Genomic DNA, 15,234 nt, shown 5'->3' on the forward strand with positions numbered 1-15,234 from the left:
TTTTGTATTGGTTGTTGGAATGTTGCCATTAATATTTAGGATTGCATTTGATTAGTCTTTTATTAACATACGTACATCCCTATTGTTATTGTCTGATTCTTGAAATGTTAAACCCACTTAATTACCAGTTACATCCATATGTATTTCCTGTTGCAATGATTATCAAATGAACTGCTCACTATGTTGCATTAAGCTTTATTGTAAGTAATAATCTGAAAATTGCTGTGCGCAGGTTTTAACTGGAGTATTTTTGAACATATTGCCTATAAAGATTACTAGAGAAGATGATAGACAGTTTGATGAGATATTATATAAGTGTCTGTAATTTGTTATAATTAAGTTTTGTTTATGCTTGAATTAGCCTTCGAGCATAAAATAATTTAATTTGTTATTTTAACATTTCAATAACGATAACTAAATATGTAAAGATCTTTTACAAATATTTAATCCATAGAACTTACTAACTCGAAGAATGTATATAATTCATAAGGTTTATTGGCCTATGATTGACCTAATATTTAGTTACTATCTAAATACGTCAGTTTCATAGTGTAAAATGTGTTTGTGTGGGCTGTGGTACTGTACGGGTGCCCAAACCGAAACAAGTGGATTTCTTGAAGAGCCACACCTGGACCCTTTGACCTAAAGCTCTGATCCACAAGGCAGTGGAGCAACGTCAAGAGATACAGCCCCATGGTAGTCAGTGACCAATAATTGGTTCATACACCGTTTGTTTTCTCAGGATCCTAGAGCCCATGCACACCATTGGTTTAGAATCAGGGTTATCCAACTCCCCTAGGTGGACCCTCCGTTTCCACTAACTCGGTTAGAGCACCGAACATTCACTTCTCGTCCTCTCATTCTCGTCAACAACACACCTGCCACGAAAAGACAGTGAGTAGGAATTTCCTGGCAGTGGCTGTATTGATGGTGGACCACAGAACCATATAACAACACCATATAATAATAAGTCTTGAGAAATATATAGATATTTACCAAGTCTTCAATGAGGTAAACTTGGTCATTTTGTAAACAGTTAATGACTTTTTAATTTAATTGAATTTTCTCGTCATTTTTAGTCATAGAAATGCAAATACCTCCATAAACATATGTGTTATAGTTATGTTACAGCATGACATTCGATAGACAACCTAAATCGAATATTCATTTTAGTATACTGTTAAATTATTCAACATAATTAACATAATAAGATACTAAGTATAACATAAAAATAGTACTTACTAAAAATAAATGTATAAAGTCACCTGTTTGTTTTAGGTTTGTAATAAATAGTAGAGTTGCAATGGTGAAAATAGAATGACTAGATTTACTGTTACTTTTCATTGGAAGCATTTGAATACCAAGTGTAAATTCATCTTTTCTTGTATTTCTTAAACGATCTTTATACATAAAACGTAAGTAACCTATAGTTTCACTCATGGTTGTCATAGTCCAATTATTAATATTGACATTGATCCTTTGATCTTGATTAGAACCATATAGGAAAGTTGTACCGGCTAATAAGATAATGTTGTAGAAGTATATAAGTAACAATCAATAAACGTAATTATCTTACTGAATATGAATCTTCGTGATTAGTGTAACAGATACCATAAACAAACAAGTTATTGCATCAGTGGATGGTTGATAGAAATTACTACTGTGTTTGTTAAAAGATTTCTATTAACCTAGCTGTTCAATCAATATTTGTTATCCTATTTATTGTGGTATAACACTTTCAAACAATTATTTTTCTATAGTATTACTGATTGTATCTATTCTTATCAGCAGTAATTTATAGTTTCGCAGCCTTTACGGACTTAGTTCGACATATTTATTTTATGTTCTACTTAAGGGCTTCTCTTATTTAGGCAACCATTTAAGATCAGGAAGCTGTTTTGTTCTGGTATAGGATTTCTCGACAGTGTACAATGACGATCACACCGATAAACAAATCCAGCACATTCAAGTTTCGTTATGAGCACTTAAACGTAATGCCACTGGGCCTCCATTCAATGATTTACATTTTTGACTTAAAATTGTCTAGCTAAGATCAGGTGGCGATATGGATATAAATCTGTGCAACAGTATACTTAGGAGAAAACAAATATATAATTCAGTGACGACTAACATCTCATAGTTACACTAGTTGATTCATTGATTTTATAAATTATATACACAAATTAGATTAATGATTGCCCACTAGTAAGATTCATTCATTATATATTGATTGATCACAACATTTAAAATGATATGTAATTTATAATCAGTGTTTTTGTGGAAGTCTCTGAATAAGTGATTGGTAAATAAATCAGTCTTCTTCGTGTTGGCTCAGGTATTTCGTGCCATTTCAACAGGTAGCAAGTAGCATTTACTCTTCAGTTATAGTGAACAGTCTTATAGGTAGCAGCAGTCAGAGTCTAGTTCAAATCAGTTTTGTTTCAAGTCATTACACCAGTTACTTTTACTGTGTGTTTTCTGACTGTGATATCTAAAACATTAGAGAACATTCTTTTGATACTTTCACATCGTATGAAAGTAAATGAAAACACTGAGTAACAAAAGAATATAGTAAACAGTGCAACTCATTCAAAATCTTATTCTACTAACTCCCAGCTTCAGTCTTCAGATGGTATCGATCCAACACTAATGTAATTGATAATTTTAGTTGAAATCATGAACTGAGCAATGTTAGACCACCAATGGAAACCTGGAAAACGTTGGCGACAGTTTTGTCCATTGTCGCGTGGATCTTTTTTTAATGAAACATAATAACCTTATTGAAAGATTTGTAAAATCCTTTATCGTTGTCGAATAATGACATCGCTAAACAGAATTCATGTATTTTGATTGTTTGGATCTTCCTATTGACGTTATGAACTGCAATTGCTCAGTTTCTATACAAGAATATACACCTTATGTGTTTCAGATTCAACAGCTAATTGGATAACGCAAAGAGCCGCTTAAATCGAATGACACTGGGTTCGAGGCCAGGTGTGGATATCATCCGGGTGAAGAGTTCGAAATAGAAAAACCCCCTGTCCTGCATTCTACTGCTAGCTATGATTCAAATTGGTTTAAGTTCTGTGCATAACTACATATCTAATACTCATACATTAAAAACATAATTAAGTAATTATACAATTAAATTTAAAATATCTAAACATAATCTAACCTCTTGTACATCGATCCCCTTCAAATGATGTTAATTCACAGGCACATTTGTTCGTAGTCCAAGAGTGTAAACATAAACCATCATTTAAACAATATGGTTTCGACATTTGACTGTTTAATTTTTCTTTCTTTCCATCTCTATTTATAGTATGATGTTTAGGATATCTTTGAATTTCATTACAATTTAAAGCATAATTTGGACGTTCAAAACAACCAGGAATAATTTGATCATAGCACACTGGAATAGTCCAGTTTGAAATATACTTTTGTTTAGCTTTATTTAACAAATTGTAAGCGGGTAAACCATTTATAGAGAAGTTACCGAAACATCCCTAGAATTTCGAAAAAGATCAACAAGCAAAACAAAAACTAGAAATCCCGAATGTTCTAACCAGGTTTAAGATCAATTTGTTCTATCAAGAGTGATTGATGGATCCCTTTAAAGTGCATTCATTGAGACCACAGTAAACACAAAGTGATATCTTATCCTTTTAATATTACAGAATACGTAGGATTTGTAATACCGAATTCATTGGAAGAGAATTCGATTTCTTCAGGAAAACAGTTGGTTGAAAACACTTTTCCAAGAATTATAAGTTAAGATGGATAGTGGCTAGCAGTGCAATTCAGGATGCGCCTTTCGTTCTATTTGGGAGTCATCAGTTGGATGTACGTGCATCTCAGAGTTACTTATAATGCTTGTGAATTAAAGCAATATCGATGCAATACTCACAGTATGCACATATGCCAATAAGAGACTGATCAATTGCAGTCCTAAACATTAATGAGAAGATTCAAGTAAACAAAACCAAGTGAATTTAGCCATCCAAGCAGTCTCGTGAAACAGAATATGGAAAAGTCTGTGCAAGACATTAAGAGGCTCCATTTAAAAAAAACAACAGTGTGCATCTTGGATTTAAAGATGATCAAACCCCTTATATAATAAAAAATCGGATGCCGATAGCTGTTTAGGGAACATTCTATGAGGCAAAGCTGAGATTAAAATTCAAGATTATAAACTGATTTTCTGTGATCGAAACGAATATAGTCCCTCGGTTATCCACCAATCAGTTCACATGCTCTTGAGGAGCAAGATACATAGGATGAACATGTCCAAGTGTTATTTCGACGAGGGTGAAAGGGGAATTTCATATTTCTAATGAATTTAAAATCCCCTTAACGGTACGGTCGAATATGGGCTTATTTGCATAGTACCACACTAGGACGAAAAAGGCTGTTCAGTGCTTCCTAGCTCTCAGTGATGGTCCAAATAACATCAGTTATTCATCCAGTATGTACAAATTTAACAATCTCGATAAAGCCACCTACAATGAGAATTACCATTTGATCACTAAATATACAATTCTCAACGAAATTCATACAGTCCATTCATGTGAGATGTCGTGACAAATTGAGTTCAATCGTGTTGTGTGTGTGGAGGTCAGACATGAAATACAATGTGAGATGGTCACACAATATGACGAGATGAGAGGAATTAGAAATGTATAGCATTGGATTTTGGTTTATTTGTTAATTTTTTAGACGTCGTCTCATGAGATTAAGGGTCCTATATTTATTCCGTTGTGGTAAGGTAGCTCATGCAAACTACTGTGGAGTCTGATAATAGTATGAGGACAAAAATCTTTTACTCCCTGGTTTTTCAATGATGATCTAGCCAATTTTGTTTCACAATTCATACTACGGAAATTCTACAGCCTTCGCAAAATCCGTATACGAATATATGTATATTAACTATCAATAAGAGTGATAGAGCAAAAATATATGAAATCACTTTATGCCTTTGATAAATTGTTATGTTGTGTTTCTCCAGAAGTATCTACAATATTGGTGAATAATTTACCGATTATTCATTGAGAAGATTTAGGAACTGAATGTTACACTACAGGTCCGTTATTTAAGTTCAGCAAACCATTTTATTTGAACGATATTCCCAATAGCCAGAGTCTTTAGCTGCCACTTTGATGGACCTTATTTCTACCAAAAATCTGATAACAAGTTGTTTAATCCGTTCATTATCCACTATCGAACATAATAGCAGAAACGTCATCTCAAGACCACTCTTCTAAGACATTTCAAGCTTAATCTGTTATGTAATTGAAAATTACGATAACTACCATTAGGACTTGAAAAAAACGTTTTATCTAGTTATATCTATTTGTACATGACTTATACATGACCTGATTACTCTCAAAAAAAGTTGTAAAGAGCTGATTACCTGAAATCCATGATATGAATTTAATTTTTCTCTCCATTTCAAGAAAGTGTACTGAGGAGTACCTCCAATAAAAAGTGGATCATTTAAATTGAAATTTCTTGAAGTATCACCATTAATAACTGGTATCATTATAGATTGTTCATTGAATTTGTATCGATCGATGTATAACTGTAAGGTATTGTTTTCTAAATCTATCCTAATCAAAAAGTTACAGTTTCAATGAATTCCCAAACATAATGTGATGTGTATATTTATTGAAAGACATTCATACTATTGAAAACGTTAATGATTTTTTTAGAATTCCACAAATCCAGTTTATTACATAACATATAAGAGATATGAGGGTGAATGCAATGTGGCCAGTAGTCTAGGTGACTCGATATTGTGTCCACTATATTGAGATAAGATGGTGGTTGAAGGTTATCAACAGGAAACCCTGGATTTAGGTTTGGAGCTACTTGGCACTCGTCAGCAAGGTGTACTTGTAATCCTGAGGGAACTGACGCTACCTGACAGATTTGCTCTAGTGTCAACCAACTTCACAATTAGAGACGTTACCACTGAGCTATCCAGGCCGCGACTGACCCGCTGTAGGACTGAGATGTATTTACAATTGGTTGGTCACTAACTGGTGATCGATTTCATGTATGTCAGGTTCTTCTTATTGTAGATCGAACCCTATCGATTTTATGTACAAAGTTACAAACACACAAATTCGAGAATAAAATCATTGAACTATTAACTACCTCTTCTATTTTTTCTTCACATTTCTCAAGTATAACTTATAAAGGAAACTATTATTCAGATACGAATATTGTAGATAACTATATGATGAAATAAAGTATAGTGCAATTTGAGTTCAACAAATGTGAATAAATTCTAAATGCTTTTTATAGATACTGGTTTTGTTGTCTGTGATTCCTTTGAGGTTAATGAAGTTAAATTTCATCATCAAAAATATCAATTGTAGAATTCCAGTTGACTGGTCTATATTTTAATCACTGATTAAGTGACCTTAGAAAGGTGATAGATTTACAGCTAAGTACTGTCAGAGAGTTTTGTTATATTTTTCTAGTTCTCCCAAGTTTTCAATGGTTCTCTGGTTAATCTCAATACGTGTTTTATTCAGCCTAATATGAATGGATTAAACAAAATTATTAAAGAAATCACAAATGCATTAAGACAGTAAAAGCAAGGGCTGTACTGTACAGGACAGAAAACCCAATACTATCAAGTCCATCTATCTCAACTAGGAATTTAATTTTACTCTGGAGATGTAAGCAGTATAAATAGGATGATTCAGTTAGCTGTTGTATTTGCTACTTAAACCGAAAGATATAAGTAGTATGTAGCGTCAATCAGAAATGAAATGCCTGGCAGGCAAAGATTGAAATGAAGAGAAGAGGAATGAAATCGGAGAGCAATCAAAATTACAACAGAATTAGAGGAATATTGGAGTATACAAAGAACAATTCAAAAGAGATGTGAAAATGATATATTTAATGTATGATTTTTATATTTTGGTAAGACATCGTGTCATTGGTTTGTCCCACTAAATCTTCGTTCATTCCATATATACCGAATCTGATATATCCTATCAGGTATACTCAAATGTTTACCAATAAAGTATCACATCGTTTTACTCATCAAATTTAGTTTATTCTCTAAATGTCACCAATGTTTTTACATGTCTAAGTTGTTTCATTTGAATTGTTTCAATAGTATAATTTATAAAACGACACTTACTCATGTTCCAGACTGGTTACACATTCTGTGTTTGAATCTTCTTCAATCCAAGTTTCTCAAAGTCCCAGTCATTCATTATATTCAGTTTAGGTGTTGTGGAGATTGTTAGATTTTTGATTGAGATCATAAACCGATTGATGTTAGGCCACCAGTGAAGAAATGGAAGCACTGGACGACCGTTTCCTCCCATTGTGGGACTCTTCCGTAGTGCGCATCCATGATCCCGCTCGCGGGTTTCGAACCCAGTGCCTTCAGTCTCGCGCGCGAACGCTTAACCTACTGGACCACTCAGCCGGCATCCAATGATGTTAATGTGCAGCCTCAACCAATCCACGAAGTTGAGCGACCATCTTCCATTGTACTGAGGTAGACACCTGTTTCTACCCAACACGGATCTCCAGAACCCCTAAACTGGTGATTGCCATGTGCTCACTAGTGACTAGCGTCGTGAGAAAATCCTCGGAGTTCTGGTTAGAAGCCGTGACCAGTGGTAGAGACAGGTATCTACTTCAGTACAATGGAAGATAGTCGCGCAATTTCGTGGATTGGTTGAGGCTGGACATTAATACCATTGGATGCCGGCTCAGTGGTCCAGTAGGTTATGCGTTCGCGCGCGAGACTGAAGACCTTAGGTTCGGATCCTACGAGCAGGATCATGGATGCGCATTACTGAGGAGTCCCAAAATAGAACGAAACGGCCGTCCAGTGCTTCTAAGTTTTCAATGGTGTTCTAACATCGATCGGTTCATGATCTCCTTCAATGTGTCTCCGAGTCACTTATACTTTAGTTGTATTCAAAGTAACCATTAGGCTCTAAGCTTATCTCATGGATAATTAATCAATTAGATGTCAAGGAATAACATACTCTAATCTAGTATTATCCTTATTCAGTTGTCAATAAATGGGAGTTCGTCAAGTACCTAACTGATAAATAATCTGATGAGTACCTTATTCGTAATTTCTACGCTTGTAAAGATCATCGGAAGTTTTTCATAATATTTAAAAAAAAATAACAACAATGAATTATGATCAAAACAGTATAAGAAATTTTTCAAAGGATCTATCAGGAATGGAATAGATTTTTGAAGGATTTAAAATACCAGAAGATTTGTGAACATCTTTAATGCTCTTTCAAATGAACCACTCAATGTCACGTTGAATTTAGGGCCTAGTAATAATATAAAAAAGAAGTAATGTATGACATTATCATCTTTATATAATCACTTCACGAAACCGATATATTTTCACAATCATACAGGTAGACCCTTAAAGCAGTTTATCATAATAACGTTAAACACTGCCTAGAAGAAAATTGTAGACCTATTTTAATATCAGATGGGTTTTGTGGAGATTGTAGTAATTTCAATGGTTAAGATCATGAGTCGGCTGAAGCTAGACCACAATGGAAAACCTGGAAGCACTGGATGGCCGTTTCGTCCTATTGGGGGACTCCTCAGCAGTGCACATCCACGACTTCGCCCGCCGCGAGATCCGAACCCAGGACCTACTGGTTTCGCGCGCGAGCACTTAACCACTAGACCACCGAGCCGGCATCCAACGGTGTTAATCTCTAACTTCTATTTTAGTCAACTTATCAGTATTTCCCATAAATTTATTTAGTTTCTTTAGTTTCTTGAACATTAAAAATTCTTTAAGAAAATAGTTTCACAACTCACCTACTTAGTTCTACATGATGCCATCTGGAATCAGTAACTTCATACATTGTCAAAGAATAATGTTGAGAACCACTTCCCATGTCGAATGCAAAATTTAAATAACTTCTAATCAATTCAAATGCTATAAAATCAACTCCTTGTTTGTTTGAATTAAATAATAATAAACCATTTTCTTGTGATGTACGAAATGAAAATTGTACATTGAATATTTCATAAAGATGCATACTTGGATTATGTAAGTAACAATCAGCTTCTTTAAATGTTACAGAATAGAAATGTGTATTATCATAATTTCTTTTGATAGTTGTTTGTAATGCATTTGTACTGTTATGTATATTTGTTAATAATCTTTGTCGGTGAAACATATCCATGATGGATAAAGTTTTTAACTTGCCTTTAGTTGTAGTAATCTCATTACCTGATACGTATGTGGTAAAATAAAATACATAATATAACCATTAGTCGTTTCAACTTTTTCTTACACAACAATACACATATGTCTATATATGAAAATATAGATGAATTAAGCATTTATAAGAAGTGATTTACATACCAGTTAATTTCTTAAGTATGATTTGGAAGACAGTTTATACTTATGATTAGTTTCTAGTTTAGTTATTAAATTCTATACAAAGCACAGATACTTTGAGGAAGAAATAGAGATTTAGTCAATTTATTCTTAAAGTTATTGAAGTACAGTGTATAGAATGTTTCCTAGTTACTTCATTTATATCAGTATGGGGGTTTGACGGAGGTAGCATGATTTCAATGATGTATACATCGGCACTTAGATATGAAACCCATTTCCTAGTCAACTATTTATACTTATCATTCAAGTAATCTATGATTAGCCGATTATATCATATTTCTACTCAACTTGTACACTAGTTAACGATTGACGCTAAACCACTGTATTATTTCTCATTATGTATTAGCTGCATTTTATACTTGATAAAGACTTCACATAATGTTTAAGATTGGTAACTGGTTCCAAATATTTCAATGAGGTTATAATCTTCACATTAACTGTATTGGACAGTAGATTTCCCAATATTTTTGGTTATTCGGTAAAGCATATCCAAGATCATAAGATTGTGGTGAACTATATATCACTCAAATACAGTAATAAAGTTCGGTGACAAAATATTTATAACTTTATTGACCTCTGAGTATTGTGGTATTTCATGTGTAAGAGGAAGTACTCATTACGTAAATAGTTGATCGATTAAAGCGCATAGATATTCATTTAAAGCCTATCTCCTTAATCAAAATAAACAGCGAAATATCATGGACTTATTGAATGTAACTCACTGATTCTTATTCCAGATATCTTATTATGTTAATCGTAACTTTAAGAAGTACGGAAATTTTCTTTATTTTCATCTGAAAGATTAGTTCTGAAGTGTTAGACGTACTCTCATTTCCCAATTTGTTCGAATACATCAATTTATTTGTCAAGTAATCAACATTAAACAGGTACCATTTATTGTTTTGTGCTTTTGATTCCTAAATATTTATAAAACCTTCATCAGATTGAACTTTTATGGATACTAAGAAATCGATGACAATTCGAATGGTTTGACAGATTGTGTACGATTAAGCGGAAGTTCATACCACTTTACTTCGGTAGTGAAAGTAAGATATGTATCGAATAGGTCTCAAGTTACACTGATGTATATATCCACTTAAACTGTCATATTGTACACACTTCAAGGTATTATACTATTCATACTACTTATAGCTACAATAAGTAGCTCAATAGTAGTCGCTAACAAATTTCTAAAACCGAACGATCTTAAGAATGAACTTGGAACACTTCATGTTTTAGCAAGGATTAGAAATTTTCCGTCGTTAATGTTTAGAACTTCCACTCATCATTTCTTCTTAGCCCTACGAGCATTAGAAGAAAATTACCTCTGTATTGCAAGTCTTTTTGCATATCTGTGATTAAAGCTGGAATCCAGGACGTAAATTTCTTCATATTTGGGACTCATCGAGTTCATAAACGTACAACTTAATGTTGATGTTTATACTGAGATTTGAATACAGCACCTTTTGCTTCAGACCCTAATGCCGTATCCTCTAAATTAAAAGATGCTAACTCTGAGTTTCACTATGGATGCCAACAACGAGATATACGTTCGTGCATCTGACCAGTCTCAAATAAGAAGAGATGTACGTCTTGGATTTCATTGCAATCACATTCAAAACATACTAAAAATTTCGATATATTGTTGAGATATTTGAACGTTCTCATAACACAATGTACATTAACCTATATCATTATCTAATCTTTAATGTAATAGGGAATAAATTACTCATACAAACAAACAAATGTCAAGGAAAAATGTTGGGAAAAAGAATAGATATTTGATGCCATGAATGACAACCTCAATGAACAGAAATTAACTTCTTTCATGGAAAATTAGGCAACATACTAATCAAATTATCAAATGAAAGCTATTTAAAACTAGTATAAATGTAAGGAATTATTTAAATTTGTGTACTTACCATTATTCATTGATGTCTTCTTTGAACTAGGGCATACATTACATGTTTGACTTATATTCTTGAACTTTTGCATAGTATTATCAAGTTTTTCAAGATTAATCTAAATGTTTATGTTTAAAAGATGGGAAAAGAAACCAAAGAGGGTAAAAAATAGGTAACGTTATTTCATTATTTTGTATAATAATTGTATATTTAACCGTGTTGGGTGTGCAGACGGTAACTATTTAAGACAATAAATGGTCACTGAATATCGTGAATTTATTCCAGATAGACTTGTACAGTGTTGGATTCCAGCTTGTTCGTTTTGATGTGAATTATCTGCGAGCGAGATCGAAAGTACTGTGTTCTATTCCCCGTGATGGGTCTGTGAGTGCACACTGCTAGAATCAGTTAGCTGTCTAGTAATCCAACGTATTTAATGGTTGTATAACTTAAATCGGTTGCTGATCTCGACAATATGAAAGTTATTTAATCATCAGTACAGGGCTGTGGAAATTATTATTATCAGACCACCAATGAAAACCTAGAAGCACTGGATGACCGTTTCGCCCTGTTGTGGGACTCCGAAGCAGTGCGCATCCACGATCCTGCTCACGGGTTTCGAACCTATGTCCTTCAGTCCTACGCGTTTTCAGTGGTGGTCTAACATCAATCGGTTCATGACCTCAATCAAAAAGTTATTTTATTGTCAATAAATCATTTCAGATCTCATAAACATTGATAAACTAATAATAGAACACTTGAACTATCATTAGTAGGTTGTTTTAAATTGTTGTACACCACGACTATAATTATACATTTATAAATGAATTTAGGTTGTTATTTAATTTCAATAAAACTTTACTCATAAATAATTCATACATTTAGTTCATAAACTGTTTATGCGTTTAATTAGTGATTTACCTAAATTGTTTTCTTTATTATTTTTAGAAGTACTTGACTATTTAGTTACTATCAATTATAATGTTGATTTATTTATGTGAAAATGAAATATATAGTAGTAAGCTATTCATTGATCACTTGAAAGTATACTAGGTTTAAATAATCTCTGGTGTAATGAAAGCATTAACCATCAAGTGAAGGGAATATACTAGTGATATTGTAGTGAACAGAACACGGGTGGGGACAATCGAATGTAATTAACACAAAATTACAGGACTTGTTAATAAAATCTAACAATCATAAAGTAAATGCTTAATTCGCAAAATGTCCATCGATTGTCTCAAAATGATTCAGATTACATTGTTATTGCATTTTCATACAAATTGCATTCTGTTTCGGTTCTTTACTGTTCGATCCTCTTGTCTCTCTGCTGCCAGACTTTCTGTCCACGACTAACATCATATACTACTTATGTTAATATAAGTAGCACACGCCACAAAGTACTTTCGTGTATAATCAATTAGATAATGTTAATTTTTCTACTTAATCATTGAAAGATTTTAATAAAATATGATTATAGAATACTGTAATTTAAACAGGATTCTTTTTTGAATTCAAAATTCAACTTAAAAGTATTGACTTCTATAGAAAGGTGAATTGTTGACAAACTTTTAGTCCCAGGTTCGATCCCGATTAGGTGTGGGGATGAAACAAATATCCAGTACTTCCTTGCTTTTAATAGTCATCTAAATAAGATCAATTCATAACTCATATCACATAATCCAGAAATCTCCATAAATACTGTGTGCTTCTTTGTAGAAAAATGAGGTTTGTAATCTTCGGTGATCTATGGGTGAAGTTTGAGAGGAACTTAGACGATCCTAAAATATCTCTACCGATTAGAAAACATTTCATATAGAGCAACGATATGATATAAAAATCCATGACAATTATCTTTGATATACATCCCCGGATGATCTTACGTTGACCACGACACAGTGATCGTAGATATGTCCAGGTAGGGGGCTATATGAATTCCATTCGTCGGTGTATATTGAGGTGTCTGATTGTAGATACTCCATTATAACTGGTGCCGAGGTTATTAAATTGTGGCTTCTGAAATTTTGAAAACGTTCATTCGGTAATTTTTCATCACAAATACCGAAGATTTATGGAAATTCTACTTACATGGTCTTCTTCGACATTATCTCCTCCATTCAACTTTCCTTTCCTGATGATGGGTCCATCAAGTTTTTAATATACTCTCCACACCTTAGAAAGATAGATATAAATTCATCACTTATTTTTCTGTATTGATCTAGAACACGCTGAAATTGTACCTGATCTTGCTGAATATTTTTTTGACATTCATCACTTCGGAATATTACATCAGCTCGATAATCTATACATTGTCTATCAGTTATTTCAAGTTTTGCCACCAAAATTAATGAATCTTCTCAATAATCCCAACTCTCGTAGACGCTAAAATATAAAAGCTTTTTGAAATCAGCTCTATGGTGATCGTACTTATGCATTTTGCATTCAAATATGTCCCATGACCTTGGAGTTGTTCACTCAATTCTGATTGGTTAGTTTATAAACTACTGTCTCACCATAACATTACGTTAGTTGTATATCAAAATAAAACCCATTTCACATGTAATTACTGTTGACAGTTAATTAAAGTGCACATCTTTCACTGACAAACAATATTAAGACTAGGTGAATCAATTAAACACATTATAAATGAAATAAGTCAAAAGTCTAGGCGTTTTTTTACTCAAACAGTGATTCTTTCATCATTCAATGACTTACCTGGAATGAATCAAGCATAGTTTCCTTTGAATAAGTAGAAAATAAACACTGACAGACTAAGGTAATAACTAGAAGAATACGAGTCATCTCATCGTAATGAAAAATAAACAACACGTCATATTCTTATCAAATTCTCGCTTAATATTTGATTGAACAACATCAGAGTACCAAATTGGTTGTACAATTATATATAAAAATCTTTTATTCATTGATGTTATTGTATATCTAGATAACAAATAAAATGAATGAGATATTTATTGTTTAACAGTTCTATATTTGGTGCATGAAATAGTTAATTGTATGCATTACTGACTAAATATTCTTTTCAGTGAAGTCGAACTGAGAAACTCTACCTATACTACTAAATATTATGGATTTTGCTATTCATAAAAGGTAACTAGAAATAACTTTATATTGACAATAGATAGAATGTGGCTAGAATTAGAATCCAAAACTTTTGTTTGGTTCTGTTTGTGACTCATCAATTAGATGTACCTATATTTTACAGTTGATGTGCACTCAGTGTCTTTTGATTTAAACCCTAATACGTATTATAATTGGTTATTAACTCAAGAAAACTAGGTACTTGCGCAACTGGTATGATTTGTTATTTAATTGGAAATGGTTTTGGATGATCTTATTGCTAATGTTTTGATTGGATAGGGTGAAGTAACCACAATCTTTTGTATTAAGTTTATATTAAGGGGACAAATACATAGTTCACTGATGGCTGATATCTCATAGTTACATCAGTTGATCTATTAATTTTATAAATTATATACACAAATTTAATTAATGATTGACCACTAGTCGAATTCATCGAAAATTTATTGATTGACCAAAACATTTAGAATGATATGTAATTTGTTATTGTAGGAGTCCTCGAATTAATGGTTGGCGAATAAATCAGTCCTCTACTACAGTCTTGTTTTCCTCCTCAGGTCGTCGTAGTAGTTTTGTTCAATTTCAACAAGTAGCACATAGCAGTTTTTACGTAGTCATAGCAACCAGTCGTACTAATGTGAGTAACCAGGATTTAGTAGTAGTCACAACACTGAAAAAACAATCTTCTTTCTTACTAATGTAGTTTATTATTTATATATAAGGGATCTATTAAACAAATAAATTTTCAAACTACAGTTAAGTAAGAGTATCTGTTTACATTGTGAATGGATAAGAAGTGAGTTTTAGGGA

At 32.8% G+C, this 15,234-nt stretch overlaps 1 protein-coding gene across 1 annotated transcript in view; it reads right to left on the reverse strand.

Annotated features, from left to right (window-relative positions):
- The window catches only part of NRXN3_2 (Neurexin-3-beta), a gene marked incomplete at both ends in the record, with an annotated part of 33,577 nt that extends 19,519 nt beyond the window's left edge, over positions 1 to 14,058 (reverse strand). The window contains 6 exons of the mRNA XM_051210519.1: positions 1,243 to 1,517; positions 3,176 to 3,506; positions 5,411 to 5,606; positions 8,833 to 9,250; positions 11,344 to 11,443; positions 14,041 to 14,058. Coding sequence (XP_051073174.1) covers positions 1,243 to 1,517; positions 3,176 to 3,506; positions 5,411 to 5,606; positions 8,833 to 9,250; positions 11,344 to 11,443; positions 14,041 to 14,058 — 1,338 coding nt within the window. The remainder of the gene's footprint in view (positions 1 to 1,242; positions 1,518 to 3,175; positions 3,507 to 5,410; positions 5,607 to 8,832; positions 9,251 to 11,343; positions 11,444 to 14,040) is intronic.
- Between the last annotated feature and the right edge of the window lie 1,176 nt (positions 14,059 to 15,234).

Source organism: Schistosoma haematobium, chromosome 1 (genome assembly GCF_000699445.3).
Source record: "Schistosoma haematobium chromosome 1, whole genome shotgun sequence".
Taxonomy (NCBI): Eukaryota; Metazoa; Platyhelminthes; class Trematoda; order Strigeidida; family Schistosomatidae; genus Schistosoma; species Schistosoma haematobium.